General features: G+C 29.9%; 1 protein-coding gene across 2 annotated transcripts in view; it reads left to right on the top strand.

Moving 5' to 3' along the window:
• Positions 1-14054, top strand: part of LOC107456948 (fibronectin type-III domain-containing protein 3A) — a 112794-nt gene that overhangs the window by 71729 nt on the left and 27011 nt on the right. For both annotated transcript variants that reach the window (XM_043044811.3, XM_043044810.3), the window contains exons 3-4: positions 11965-12142; positions 12966-13121. In XM_043044811.3, the coding sequence (XP_042900745.2) occupies positions 11965-12142; positions 12966-13121 (334 nt within the window). The remainder of the gene's footprint in view (positions 1-11964; positions 12143-12965; positions 13122-14054) is intronic.

The following is a 14054-nucleotide window of genomic DNA, read 5'->3' as shown; positions in this document are numbered from 1 at the left end:
TAACAACTCGTTTTATTCAAATTTTAAATTTTGACTTTTTAACATTTGGCATTTATTATAAAACTTTTAACATTTAAAAATTGTCCTTATCCGAAATTAAATAACGTCTCCTTCTCCTTAAATTTTTGTCTTTAATATTAAGTAAATGTAACTATTTTTATTTATTTACTTTTTTTACAAAACTTTTTACTACCCAAATTCGTTTGATTTAGGCTCTATAAGATTAAGAGCTAAAAAAACCTATAATTATTTGAGAAATGGAATCATTCAGATATTAAGTAAGCAATATTGTAACGAATGTTACGAAGGGAAACAAGGGTGTTTCGACTTGCTAACAAGTTGGAAGTGAGCATGCACGATGTTTACGTAAGACAATAAATTCCTTAACGAAGAGATATCTCTAGTAAATTGCTGGCAGGGGTTACATTCATAAAAAGCAAAATCTAACGTAAGCATTGTGGGTATTTGCAATATACTTTATATTGCTGTCAAAATAAAAAGGTCCAAAAATGTACTCGCGTAGTAAATATTTAACAATTATGAAGTGTTACTAAGTTTAGTACTCAACACAGACATTAATCCAACAGTTAATTGCAGTAATTTATTATATAATTAATGCGTGGTTTTACATTAGATAATAGGTTCTCCATCACTCTAATTTCTTAAGTCGAAGTAATCAATTGTTTGCATTGCGTTAATCATCAGTGCATTAAATTCGCATTGGATTAAAATGAATGTTCAATCACAGATGATTTAATGGTTTCGCACTACTAACGTTCTAATTTCTCTCTCTGCAATCCATCTCTATCCAACGTTCTGTAATGAACTTTGGCAGTGCTCCACTTTTGTTGCCATATTTCCGGGTGTGTGCCAAAAAATACTGAGGTCTCTTCCCCCCGATGAGAGAATTCCTGGCTCAACAGGTAGATTCGCTCAGGTGGGATATCCCTAGAGAAGAAGTTGACGCTTTGGCGAGATTCAAATGATGATGGAAGAAAAAAAAGAAAGAAAAAAAGCAGTAAATGAAAATGGAATGTTTTCGGTGAGGCAATCAGCTGTAAGTTCGTCCTTCATGCATGGTGGAACATTGCGTGGAAACGTCCCTTCAGCCTTCATCTTTTGTTTCGAATTCTGATTTCTGAGAGTTCTGGAATGTTGCTAACTTGTCTGGAATTGTTTTCTCGGTGTTAACAGGCTTTTTCTCGCCGATATCTAGTGGCGTTTGCGAAAGTTTGAAATAGCAATGGGCCACAGTCACTGCTACTTGTTTATGAATCAGTAGGGGGCGTTGTCACCCTTTTTGCCAAGGTCGTTTAGAAATATCTTTGATGCATTAATAATCATATTATGATTGTGACATCTTTTAAGTCTTCTGACAATTGAATATAATTGTCAAATGCAAATTGTTCATTTTATGTATTTATTATCTTTTCCAGGCCATTTAAGAATTTTAGAAAATAATTTCTTTATATTTGTTTATATTTCGGAAAGGTTGCCCCCGTCTATGATAACCCACCCCCTTCAACTACTTCAATGTTTTCGGTGTATGTACATCAAATATTTTGCATATATTCAACTATAATATAACCTTTCAGCTCATTTTTTGTGCTCCTAGCCCGATCCAGTTGTTCGAGCTCCGAACTCGAATAAAACTTGGCAGATTGAATTCAAATTTAAATTTCATTTATTACAGAAATATGCATTTTTGTATATTTACATATTTTGAAATAAGGATTTCATAGTGTAATTTTTTTAAAAAAAAACTTTTTTGCGTTTAATCATGATTCTTGCAACAATTGTTAGCACCAAAAACATCTACACTTCTGTAAATATTCGTTCTTATGATTTCTTTTCATCCTCATTTAAAAACTGCATGTACTGCTCCTTCGAATATGCACTCCCTTTTATTTAATATAGTGCACTAAAATGTATTACAAGTGGAAGAGTGCCCTAATATCTATTTCAAATGGAAATCCAAATTGCTCCACTACACCAAATACTTAAAATCACATAACTTAAAGTAGGAAAAAAAATAGCATCAATCTATTTTATTAGAGCTTTGAATGAAATGAGTAAAAAAAAATCTGATTAATTTTTTTTTAAATTCAACCTTTTTTTAAAGAACTCACGATTTTTTTTAAAAAAATTGTTCATTTTTTTTAAAAATGAATTTTATTTCTTTAAAAATCAATTTATTTGTTCATTTTTTTTTCTTTTTCAAATCAATATTTTTACCAACTTGGCTTAGAACTGTTCGCATATCTTCGTAAATGTGTAGAGAATGATTTGTAAAGAAAGAATTTTTATTGACAATTGTCGTTTTGAAATAGGAAAACTGTAGTACTGATCGCTGTTGCCCTGATGAAGCAATGCTGTCCTCTGATCAAATTATAAGTTGTTGATAAATTTGCTTTATATCTTTTGTCTGTTTCGAGGGATTAATGCATTCTTAGCTTCTAAAATCAATAACAGTTAAAAGTAAGTGTGTGTAGGAACAATAAACTACATGGTGGTTAAGCTTTAATACAAAAATAATTGCTAAGGTGAGAAAATTCGAATAATTTTCTTCGAAGTCGAAATTTTAAATTACATAATCGCTGTGTTCCGATTAGGACAGCTGCTATCGTTTTGGAAAATTAATATACCAGCTTACATTTATTTTCGTTGCTCTAATACAAACAGGGTTCCCACTGAGTCAGATAATCCTCGAATTCATTTAGAATGGAATAAGATGAACAAATTAATAAATAAAATAAAGAAAAATCGCTATTGTCAGAGAATGTTACACGTTATAGCCGAAACTTGGAAAAATCTATCAACCTGCAACAAAGCTGAAAAATTAATAACAATAATTTTAATATTCATAGTTAGTAATATTAAGCAACTTCTGAAGCTATAAGTAAATAAACATAACCTAAGTAAATTTTCTTAGAAATATTAAGATCACATCCTATGTACAGGGATTAAATTGACCTGAATTTAAATTGATGGTTTTCTTAAGCTTAAAACAGTTAAGGTTAAAAAAAAGAATCTATATTCAGGGCATAAATTTTTCATCACTGAGATTCTCGTTTTATTTTATTTTCGTTACGACAGATGGCGCTGTAAGTTTCTCTTACTATAATTACGATTTGCTTTGGATGCATAAAAATTTCGTTTTTCGTCACAACACTTGAAAGTCGACATAACAAAAATATCGAACTGTGATTTTATATTATGAAAAATTTCAAAAAAATTTTGTTGTGATTTTCGGTTTCTTTTCTTTTTTCCTTTGAATTCGATGTTTGCAGCGCAATTTGACAAAAACCTTATAAACTAAAACTCATAGACAAAACTTCAATGTTTTGTTACATAAATTTGCTGCAAGTTTTTTTTTTCGACACTCAATCGTTTTCCTGAAATAAATTTTTAAAAACTGCCAGTTTAATTTAGAGCATTTTGTATTTACTAAATATTTTTATGACCATGACCCCGATGATTATGTGTGCTATTTCATCGTACACAACAAACAATAAATTTAAATTTCTCCGACCGCACCCTTTATATCAATTACACCAACTTTTTATTTTTCCTTTCTCTTTATAGTTTGCCCAGAGAGTTTGCCATAAGATTTATTTGATTAGTTTTTTTTTGGTTGATTCAGTGAGTCGTGGTGTGAGAACGTAACTGTCTCTGAGAGAACCGATAATTCTGTGAATGAAAAGGTCATCCATGACATCTCACTTCGGATGAATGAATGAATGAACGAACGACGTTAAGGGATGATTGAAATATTTTGGGCGCGTCTGTTTTTTTAACCGCTGAATTACAGTCTATCCATGACTCATGATGGAAAAAAAAAAGCTTTCTATTTTTTAAGGTTAAAAAAATCTTATATTTCTTTTCTTTTTTGTACTACTACATGTAGGCCACAAAAGGTGGAATGAAACATTAAAATTTTTTTTTTTTTTTTTTTCCCCTATACGGTACAATCTTGATATTAATCCTGTACATTTCTTTTCCTGCTTAGCATGGAAGCTTTAAGTTACTTCAATAGTTTTGGGTGAGTATTCAAAAACAGTTAACATCGCAGATGTGTTTTTATTTTTAAAACACTTTTTATTTTAACTGTTATGTATTTCATTCGCGACGAGAGGAAGCAAATCTCTCAAATATCTACCGTCTTTATAATCTTTATGATTCAACAATTTTTCAAAAATTACCCACTTACTAAATTATGCTGATAACTTAATACTTTAGAGTTATATTTTCGTTTTAATGATACTTAATTAATGTTGACGTTTAATGACACTTAATGATTTTAATGCAATGATTCGACCTATTTCTTTCTTTCTTTGATATACTGCATTCATTTTTAACAACTCAAGTTATCTATTTGGTTTTATTCAAACTGAGTGAAACATTTTGATTAAAAATTGCAAGTTCTGATTGTAAAATAGTAAACCTATAATATTCAATCATCAAATTAGCTTTTAGTAATAAGTTATTTCAAGAAAGTGCTCAGAAAATAAGGGCTTTTTAAGAACAGACGGTAGCGCATATATCAATAATGCTATAATGAACTTTTTCGATGTACCTTTTCTAAGAAACTACTTATGATATCGCTTTCAAATTTTTGGGGGGATATTTTGAGATAATATCAGTTGTATGCTGTGATAATGTTTTAGCATTAACCTGAATACTTTTTGAGCTATGAAGATGATGAAACTTTTTTTAAAAAAAATTAAAAGTTCTTAGTTCATAATTTTTTAACAATTTTCCGCCATAGATATGTCCTTTCGTATGGTGATATAGTATGTTGTAATATATCTGACCTTGTAAGTTGATATTAAGGGAAGATGTAGGCCGATATGTGTATGCGTATAAGATATAAGCAACAATTTCTCCATTTTAACGCTTTAAAGCGCAATTCTATATATATGCATACATATTATACCACATTGTCACCCCCCCCTAATTTGTGTATTATTATTTCCTTTGATATGGTAGTATAGTATCTTATAACCTAATACCTGACCACGTTTGAATATTATAGGTTAATATTAAGGAGAGATATAGGGCCATAACAGTTATCGCAGTGTTAACACGCATATGTAAATAGTCTACGAAAAAAATTTGAAGCAGTATCTTGTTTAGATGTTGTGAAAAGATACATCGAAAAAGATCAGTTAAAGCAGTATTGGTATATGCCCTACTGACTCCCTTTAAAACGACTGACAGAAGTATTTTACAACTTAAGTAGACTAGAGGATTTTTCATAATAAAAGTTTCGATTTTGTGAAAATTTAAAAATTTATTTTTAGCCGTTTCACATCAAGTACCAGATAATTCTAAAAAAAAGACTTCCAAAATTTCAGCAAAAATACTGAAACCCATTCACTGAAAGCAGAAAACAACGCACCAATTTAAAAACTGGAATTGTTTGCAAACTCGAATTATTTTGTTTGAAGTTATTTATTTACAGTTATGTTGTGTGCCTTAAAATCTGTTTTTCTCAATTCACATTTTTTCATCCTATTATAATTATTAATTTGAGATCAATGTTTTTCATTTATATTTTGGAAAACAAGTTTATTGCATTGCACAAAGTTCTTTTTTTTCTTCTTTTTGTCGTAACTACTAGATAAGACAAATTTTTATGCATCTGAAAATATGATAATATTATAATAAAAGGATAAGAAAAATAAGTTTTTAATACGATAAAAACCTGTCTTAGCGTATTATTTTATGAAGAATAAAATATGATTCTTAAACAAATGTATTAATGAAGTTCTAGGTCATTCAAATCCATTTGTTATTTTTTCATATTAGAATATTTTATTATGTTAACATTTCCCCTTATTGGTGGGTTGTCCGGCAGATGGCGCAGCGCCACAACTGCTGTGTCTGTTTTGCAAATGTGAGAGAGATGATTATGTAACAGAGAGCGTAGAGGTGCGCGCCAAATGAGCCTGATGTGAAGAATGATGCAATAATTGATGTCTGTAAATATTGTTTGTAAATAAATTATTAATATGCTAAAATAATCAAACTCTTACTTCTTCCTCCCCCCAACCGAGCTACTCGACACCTGAACAAATGATATGATTACAACAATTAATAATCGTAAATTTTTACAAAAATATTATTTTTGTTAAAATTTTGATAAAAAAAATAAATATATGATCTCAATTTTATATAAATGCTTTTAACGTTTTTCTCCCCTTCTCCAGAGATCACATGACTAGCCCTTTTTCTGGGGGCATCTAATTGAGGAATTAGCCTCGGCCATCCACTTACCACTCACTGCACGCTAAGGACATCGCAAATATTTGTATATTGCATTTAGTTGCGCAATGCCTGCAGATGTCACATTGAACTTGTGTCCAGGGCTTTTAATTATCGACAGTGTATTCTCACCCGACCCCCTGATGTTATGATGTTGATTTGAATAATTTTCGGAATAATGCTTACTATCTCTTTCACAACTTTGTTCTATATAAAGAGAATCCGATTGCGGGTCAAAATCCTTGGAAATGACCCAGCTATTTTTTTTCTTTCCCTTCATCACGTGCAGTCTACGTACGAAAGCTCACTCATACGTGTTGGCTCGTTCATCAACTGTGAAAAGAACACAATGCCGTCGCATGACCCCGCCCTCTCCTCTCTCCCCCTCTGACTTCCATTCATGATTCTAGAGATCAGTCACCGTGTCATCATCGGAATCGGCGGTAAAAATTCCGTGTGACACAAAGAATGGAGTCATTTCTCCCTTTTATCATTCCAGTGACGGGCTGAAAAACTGGAATGGGTCTCGCATCGTCTGCGCCCACGATTTCGAGGAAAAAGTGCAACGTGATTTCGTACTTCCAGCGATGCTCATTTAAAATCGTTTTCTTTTTTTTTTCAAAATTTAAAATTTTTTTTTTTCTATTTCTGTTAAACCGTTATTATTTTTTTTAAAATAAAAAAAATTTCTTGGCCTTGACTTTGTGGTCTTATTTTTTTAAACATTATTTATTATTGTTTCACATCGCATAGCTGGCGATTTCAGACTCCTTTTCCTAGAATAAAGTGTCAGCGTCGAGCGTAACGTTCGGGTTATAATCGTAAATAATCTACAATATAGTTGTATTTTATTGTTTAAAATTTAATATATTTCGTTTAAGAGCTGGTGAAAAATGCATTTAATTACATAAAAAATTTGTGGAAAAATTTAATTATATCAAATTGCAGGATAATTTTTTTAAATATTTATTATATCTTATTTTAACTTGTCTATTTTTACCTTTTTTTTCGCAGGGGTCTTTCTTTTCATTAGATAGATTTTGCCTGTTTAATTAATCATTGCTTATCTAGTAAAGAAAAGTCATAAACTATTCTTTAAAATTTAATATCTCGTAATAATAAAGTTTAGAAAAAATGCATTTAAGAATAAGTTAATGACCATAAAAAAAATTTAATTGTATGAAAATGCCAAATTAATTTCATAGCATTTGTATTAATTCATCTCTAATTATATTTCGACCACTTTGGCGACTCGTGTCGTAGTGGAAACTTAAGATTTTAATTAATTTTTTATTTCAAATTCATTTCCTTTCGTTGCTTGTATAACGCTACGTATCTTCAGTTAAAATACTTTTTAAAAAAAATTACACTTTTTTAATTTAAAAAATAAAGATATTTAAATAAATCGGTTTTATCTTTTCACAGGATTGCAATGTTTACGTAATTATTATTAGCATATTTGCTAACGATTTTTGAAAATAAGGAGAGCACTTTCTGCGTGTTCACTTTTAAAACGCCTTTAAATCATTTAAAAGGAAAACATTCAACGAATTGGAAACCATTTGTGTTAATGTTCATGTGTACCAGTTCTCAATTCGTTATTGTGGTTTTTAATTGTTGCAAATCAATACGATACCCGGAAGTCTGAAAAAATCATTTGAGATATTACATAGTGATTGTTCTCTGTCCGCCATGAGTGAACCTTCTAACCTTTTTCTTTTTAAATCGTATGCTTTGGTGGATAAAAAAGCAGAAGATAAGACTCGCTATCAGAGATACTTGAGAAGGAAGGCTCTGTCGCCCACTTGAATTTTCTTTAACCCTTCTTTTCACTATTATCGCTTGCCATTAAAATGAGAACGGAAATAGAATTCTGGGAAAACACATTCTAATGAAAATAATTAATATAAAAAAACATTTTGCAGAAGATATTTTTCTCTCTTTGATGAGATCATAGAATTCATGAGATATTTTTTTGTTTTGTTTTTAAATTTCAGCATGTGTTCTTATTTAGACATCTGTTTTTAAATTTTTTTGACTTTAATTAGTTAAAGTTCTCGACCTTTTGGAGAACAAATTTTGATGTGTTTATTAAATTTATTATTATTTTTTTATGTTGATTTAAGTCTGCGTTATGTACGGAAACATGATATCAATACTTTGAAACTTAATAGTTTTTACCCCCTCTCGAATTGTGTGGGAAAACTCATTTAATAACTCATATTGTTACAAATTATTATTGTTTAATTTTGTTTTCTTGTAAGTAAATGGATTTCAAATAATATGCTATTTTCATAACTTCTGCTAGTTAGCAACAGTTAATCATGACTGTTAAGTTTAGCCTATCTAAAGGCAGCATTGCCATCGAAAGGAAAATGAAAAACGTGTGTGGTCAAATTTGTTAATATTAGGGGGACCGGAAAGTAATGTCGTTTCGGCGCATTAAATAATTGTTAGTCTTTAAAGCAAAAGAACAAATTTTTTTTTCGGTCCATTTCAATTCATTTTCGATCCGGCATTGATAGGTTGTTGCTAACGGGGGGTGAATACATTATTGATTAAAAATAAAATCTTGATAACAAATATCAAATGCACCGAAACGACATTGCTTTCCGGTCCCCCTAATATTTAAAAGCTTACTTCAAGGTTGCATTATCTGGGCTCATAAAAATTTGCTAAAACTAAAAATAAAGCTGTGATTTTTGTAATTTTCATCTAGGTAGAAAAATGTCGCCTGTAGCCCAATTCTTCACAGTTTTTTATAATTAAAAATCATTGTTTTGTTTCCGGTGCAAGGAACTTAAACTGTGACTTTTTATTTTCCTTGGCGACAGATCTTCGAAAAATTGAGTTAATATTTATTTTTTAATTCCAACTTTGCTGCTCATTTGGCAAAAATGGTCTAAAATACATTTTTCTTAAATTTGCTTGAAATATATAAAATTATAGTTATTTTAGTTGGTGCAGTGTCTATTCCTTAGATGTACATGTAGAGAACAGTTGTTATTTTTGTAACATTTCCAGTTAATGGGATAAACAGATTTTAAAATTTTTTTTTATTGTAAAATCAGAGAAAATAACGAGAAAACGGCAAAAATGGATTATTTTATTTTATGTAAAAATCTGGAAATGTTGTTGATTTAGTAAAAATCTGCCTAACAAACTGCTCGAGTACTTAAGGGTGTTTTATGTATTTTATTTTAAGGGGGGAGCGTGCAATTCACTTGTCATCGAAGGTGGTTAGTAGACTTGACTTTTGATGATGTTATCGAATTTTTCCCATGTTACCTAATTTTTACCATTTGTTTCAAGTGAAAATATCAAAATACTATTTTTGTTTTATAGAAAATGCATTGTTGAAATAAGTGTAAATAAGGAGAGCATTAAATTTTATGTGTGTTTAAGTACAAACGATTTTTCATTAATTTGAAAAAAGTTCGAAACGATGTCTGACCTATTAAAGAGGAAAATGAAATACCGAAATTTCATTACATCTAAGCACCTTTTACGTGGAATTTTACCTATTATTTCGAGAATTTTGTCTGATCACCTGTTTTTATTTTCTTCCGTTTACGACTTTTAAAATTATTTTCGCGAATGTGCGTCACGAAGTCGTCATTCGCTATTTACATATTGGATTTTCAAACACCTGTTGTTTGTTCAAAGTTGATGAGATTCTTGGAATGGTCATGTTTCTTTCAAAGAATTTGCTGAATGATCCATTTTTGATCTAAAGCCATGAAAAACTTATCCGAAATAGTTCCGTAGCTTATACTTTTTACGTGCTTGAATTTATTACGTTTTTCGTTTGATTTTGGGCGAAATGTTTAATCCCCTTGTTTTGATAGATATCAAATTTAATGACACTGTCGAGTTGTTTGTGGTAGTAGTGTTGTTCAAGGCGATTGAGACGTTTGTTTTCAAAACAAACTCACCATTCATCATTATTATATTATATATTTAGGCACTTATCGGTTATACGAGTTATGAATCCAAGTTCGCCAATGAATAATTCCAGGTTAACACTGCTATTGATAATGATAATATACATAGGTTTATCAAATACGACAATATCGGGATCATTAATGTAATGATTACAATATCGAATACGAAAATGTCGCGGTCATTATTGATTATATAATTATTGAGTAAGATATTATTCTCGCTGTTTAAAAAATTTTATTTCGATAAAAATTTGATCTATGTAAAAATAATATAAAAGAGTTCAATTTAAAAAATATCGTTGTACGTTGTTAAATATAGATATTTTTTGCAAATTAACCTTATTATTAAAATTCAGCACTTATTGGTTACAAAGACCAGTGTTCGCGTCTGCAACAGCTCGGAAAAGCAGTTGCCAATATATATGCCTTATAACCAATAGCTACTTATATTTATTTGCCTTTTCTTTCAAAAGAGCTCCCTTTAGTTTCATTTTCGTAATTATTTGCCTTTCTCCTGAAAAAAATATTTCGAAAAACAAATTATAGACTTTTAGTTATTTTTTTAATGTGATTGCAAAAACCATTAATGTTTAAACACACTTTTTCATTGATTATTATTATTATTGTGAAAATACCAGTGTCGGATTAAGCGTATGCGGGGGCCCTAGGCCATACAAATTTTTGGGGCCCTTTTTTTTTTGTATATTTTTTATTTATTCAAATATAAAAGTATTTATAGATCTTTTCATTTAAGAAAGCATATTTAAAATAAAAATAAATAATAATAAATTAAATTTTACTTTATTTTGTTAAATTAGAACTAAAAAATAATCATAACATTTTATAATAATCTTAACATATATGTTTGAAATAGATTTTTTTTGTAAAAAAATCATTGTTTTTCTTAATTTTTTAAAATTTATTTTAAAAAAATCCATTTTTAGAGGGCCCCTAATCATTGGGGGCCCCAGGCCATGGCCTAGTCTGGCCTTATAGGTAATCTGGCACTGGAAAATATTCACACGAGAATGAAAAATGAGAGCTGCTGGTTACGCTTGTAATTATGCTGTTAAAATTAAGAATTTAAAATGTGAAGACTGTCTTAATATTTTTTATTTATTTATTTATTTTTTGCCATCTTAAATAAATAGATTGCACTCCTAAGCTTATATAAAATTTTGTTTTTTAAAATGTAACTTTTTCCACTAAGTTTGTAAGTTTTGCAATTAACAAGGGATTTTCTACTATAAATTTAATTAAGAGCATTTCATGAGTATTGCTCTATTCATAAAAAGGATGTCTTGAAATAGTATTGAAAACTGGCTGGCATTTATATGACAATTAGCAAAACCATACCCTATATGTGCCAGTGTGGAAGGTACCAAAAGGCTTGATAAATTATGTAACTATTGTGATCCGAGATTTCATCGGAATAGTACTCATCCTGTCTTCATGTGGGTTAAAAAATTGACCAATGTATACAGTTAAATTAAATAATGGTGACTTGCAAAACTAAAATCAATTAATCAGTTAAAGGTTAAATTTCATCAACATTAGAAATGGAACAGTTGAACTTAAAAAACCATTTAATCTAGTTATGAATTAATCTAAATTGTAGTGTGACAATATTGCAGTTATGTGTCTGAACCTCCATTATTATATAAAGTTTTATAATTCTTATATTATTTTTTCTTTAACAAAAAGTTAGTATGTATGCCTATGATTTGATTAGTGTTTGCTGTTTTGTTTTCAGAGCCCCAGCCATGCGTCGAGTACAGGGATGGCAGGTACTCAGTACTATCCATATCCTAACTTTGGTCCTCCATATTTTCAACCTCCTAGTCACTTACAACCAGCAGCCCTTAGTCCACAAAGTATACCAGGTGTACTGCAAACACCACCTTCTCAATGCAATGGTGAATCTCCTCTAGGTTAGTTATCCTCTTTCACATTTTGCCCCCTCTATAGTTCTTCTGTTCTCGATAACAAGGTCTTGTCCAGTTTATTAGGGATTCTGGGTGAAACAAAGCATATTAGCCTTGGGGTCAAATTTCTTGCTGAGAAACAAGAAAGTGATACTCATAAACATGCAACATTGGAAAACATAATTACAATCAGAGATCTGTAAACATCAGATGCCAGGGTGCATTAAAATTTTACCTTGTCCCTATATCTTAATAAAATTAAGTTTTCTTTTTAATTCAAAAATCTAAATATTTTTGAATTTTTCTTCTTTTTTTCTTCTTTCCTTAGTGTAGTCTCTCAAAACCTCTAAAGTATTGTTATTTTAGCTTGCATAATTGTTTGTGCATCATAATTGCCTTTATGTAAATTTCATAAAAGCAAAACGCTGTTTCTCTATATTTTATTCCATAACTTGCTGACTATTAAACATTGGTCCTGAATCCCAGAAATATTTAAATTTTGTAGATCCCTGAGTATAACTACTTTAAATTGTCTTATATCAAGCAGATTAATACATACAGTTAATTGTAATAATATATATTTATATATAATATTAATCTGCTTGATTGAAATCTTGCTGCCCCGCATAGTCCCCTAATTTTCTATCACCTAAATTTGTCCTTTTTAATAAAAATAACTTGATTTGAATGTATTTTTCTGTTCTTAAGAAAAAGATTTATACTCCTTTAATTTAAAAAGTGTGAGTCTCATTGCATTTCTGAATCGTAAAATATTTGCTCTTGTAATTCCTTTCCTTGTAAAATTATGAATGTATAATTTATTTTTTAGAGCTAGATACTTCCCCTCCTCCAAGTCAAGTTTTTCTAACGCAAAAAGATGAAAGCTACCAACGGTCCACATATAAGTTTCGTAGAAAAACCGATAGCAGATCTAGGGATAAATTAACAATATTGCCAAGCCAATCTTTACTAGGAAATAACAAAGGTATATTTATGTAATTTTAAAATATCTTTTTTTGTGGTTGCTTTCTCCCCCTCAGAATTGTTTGTGTTCATTTATTAATTCATTGTTACTTATGAAGTAGTTTATTTTTTAATTGTAATATTTTACTAATTTGTGAACTAATTTTAAATTTTTCTAATCACATAACTTTTTCTTAATGATATTATATGCTTGTCACATTTCAGTTTTGTTTTGAAGGGATTGTGCTTTTATGTGATGAAGCAAAGTCAACTGTTCTTTTTCATATTTGTTTTTAATTTACAAAAACAATAAACGCACTATAATGAGCAGGTAGACTTTCTTGCCAAAGAGGTTGCCATGCTGTCTTTGTACAAATTGAGGAAGCTCCCTTTTCACACCTCTTAACAAATTATGCAGTCAAGGCGTGAGGATGAACCCTTAGCTAAAATAGAAACCAAGTATGAAAAAAATAATTGTCTCATAGGTATACCTCATAAACCTAAATAGGAGGCAATGGCCATGTTTTGTCTGAGTCTATGGATATATATCACTTGTGTACCTGCAGAACTCTCCATGGAGATTTAAAATCAATGAGATTTTGGGAAGCGAGAAGTCTTGTGGGGAAATAACCTTTGGTTATCTCATTAACTTTTCGTTTTTTTTCCTTCTTTTTTTGTGCTGTTGATTTTATTTTCGATTTCTCTTGTTCATGTCCTCAGCCATTGGAAAAAATAAATAAATATATCTATATATTTTTGCAACTGCAGTAGAATAAGGATTTCCAAACATAGATTCTGCAGGGTTCCTATGAGATTTTCCAGGGTTTCCTTTAAAAGCCTAAAAAGAAATAAATTGATACAAAAGTTAAAATAATTTTATTTTTAAAGATAAATTGCTTAATTTTTATACACTTTTATACAATGTTACTTCACTTATGTTATCTTGATTTCTTCT

This window comes from Parasteatoda tepidariorum, chromosome 8, assembly GCF_982258835.1.
Source record: "Parasteatoda tepidariorum strain Cologne lab strain chromosome 8, Ptep-v5.0, whole genome shotgun sequence".
Classification (NCBI taxonomy): Eukaryota; Metazoa; Arthropoda; class Arachnida; order Araneae; family Theridiidae; genus Parasteatoda; species Parasteatoda tepidariorum.
This window is presented reverse-complemented; position numbering and strand designations above follow the sequence as displayed.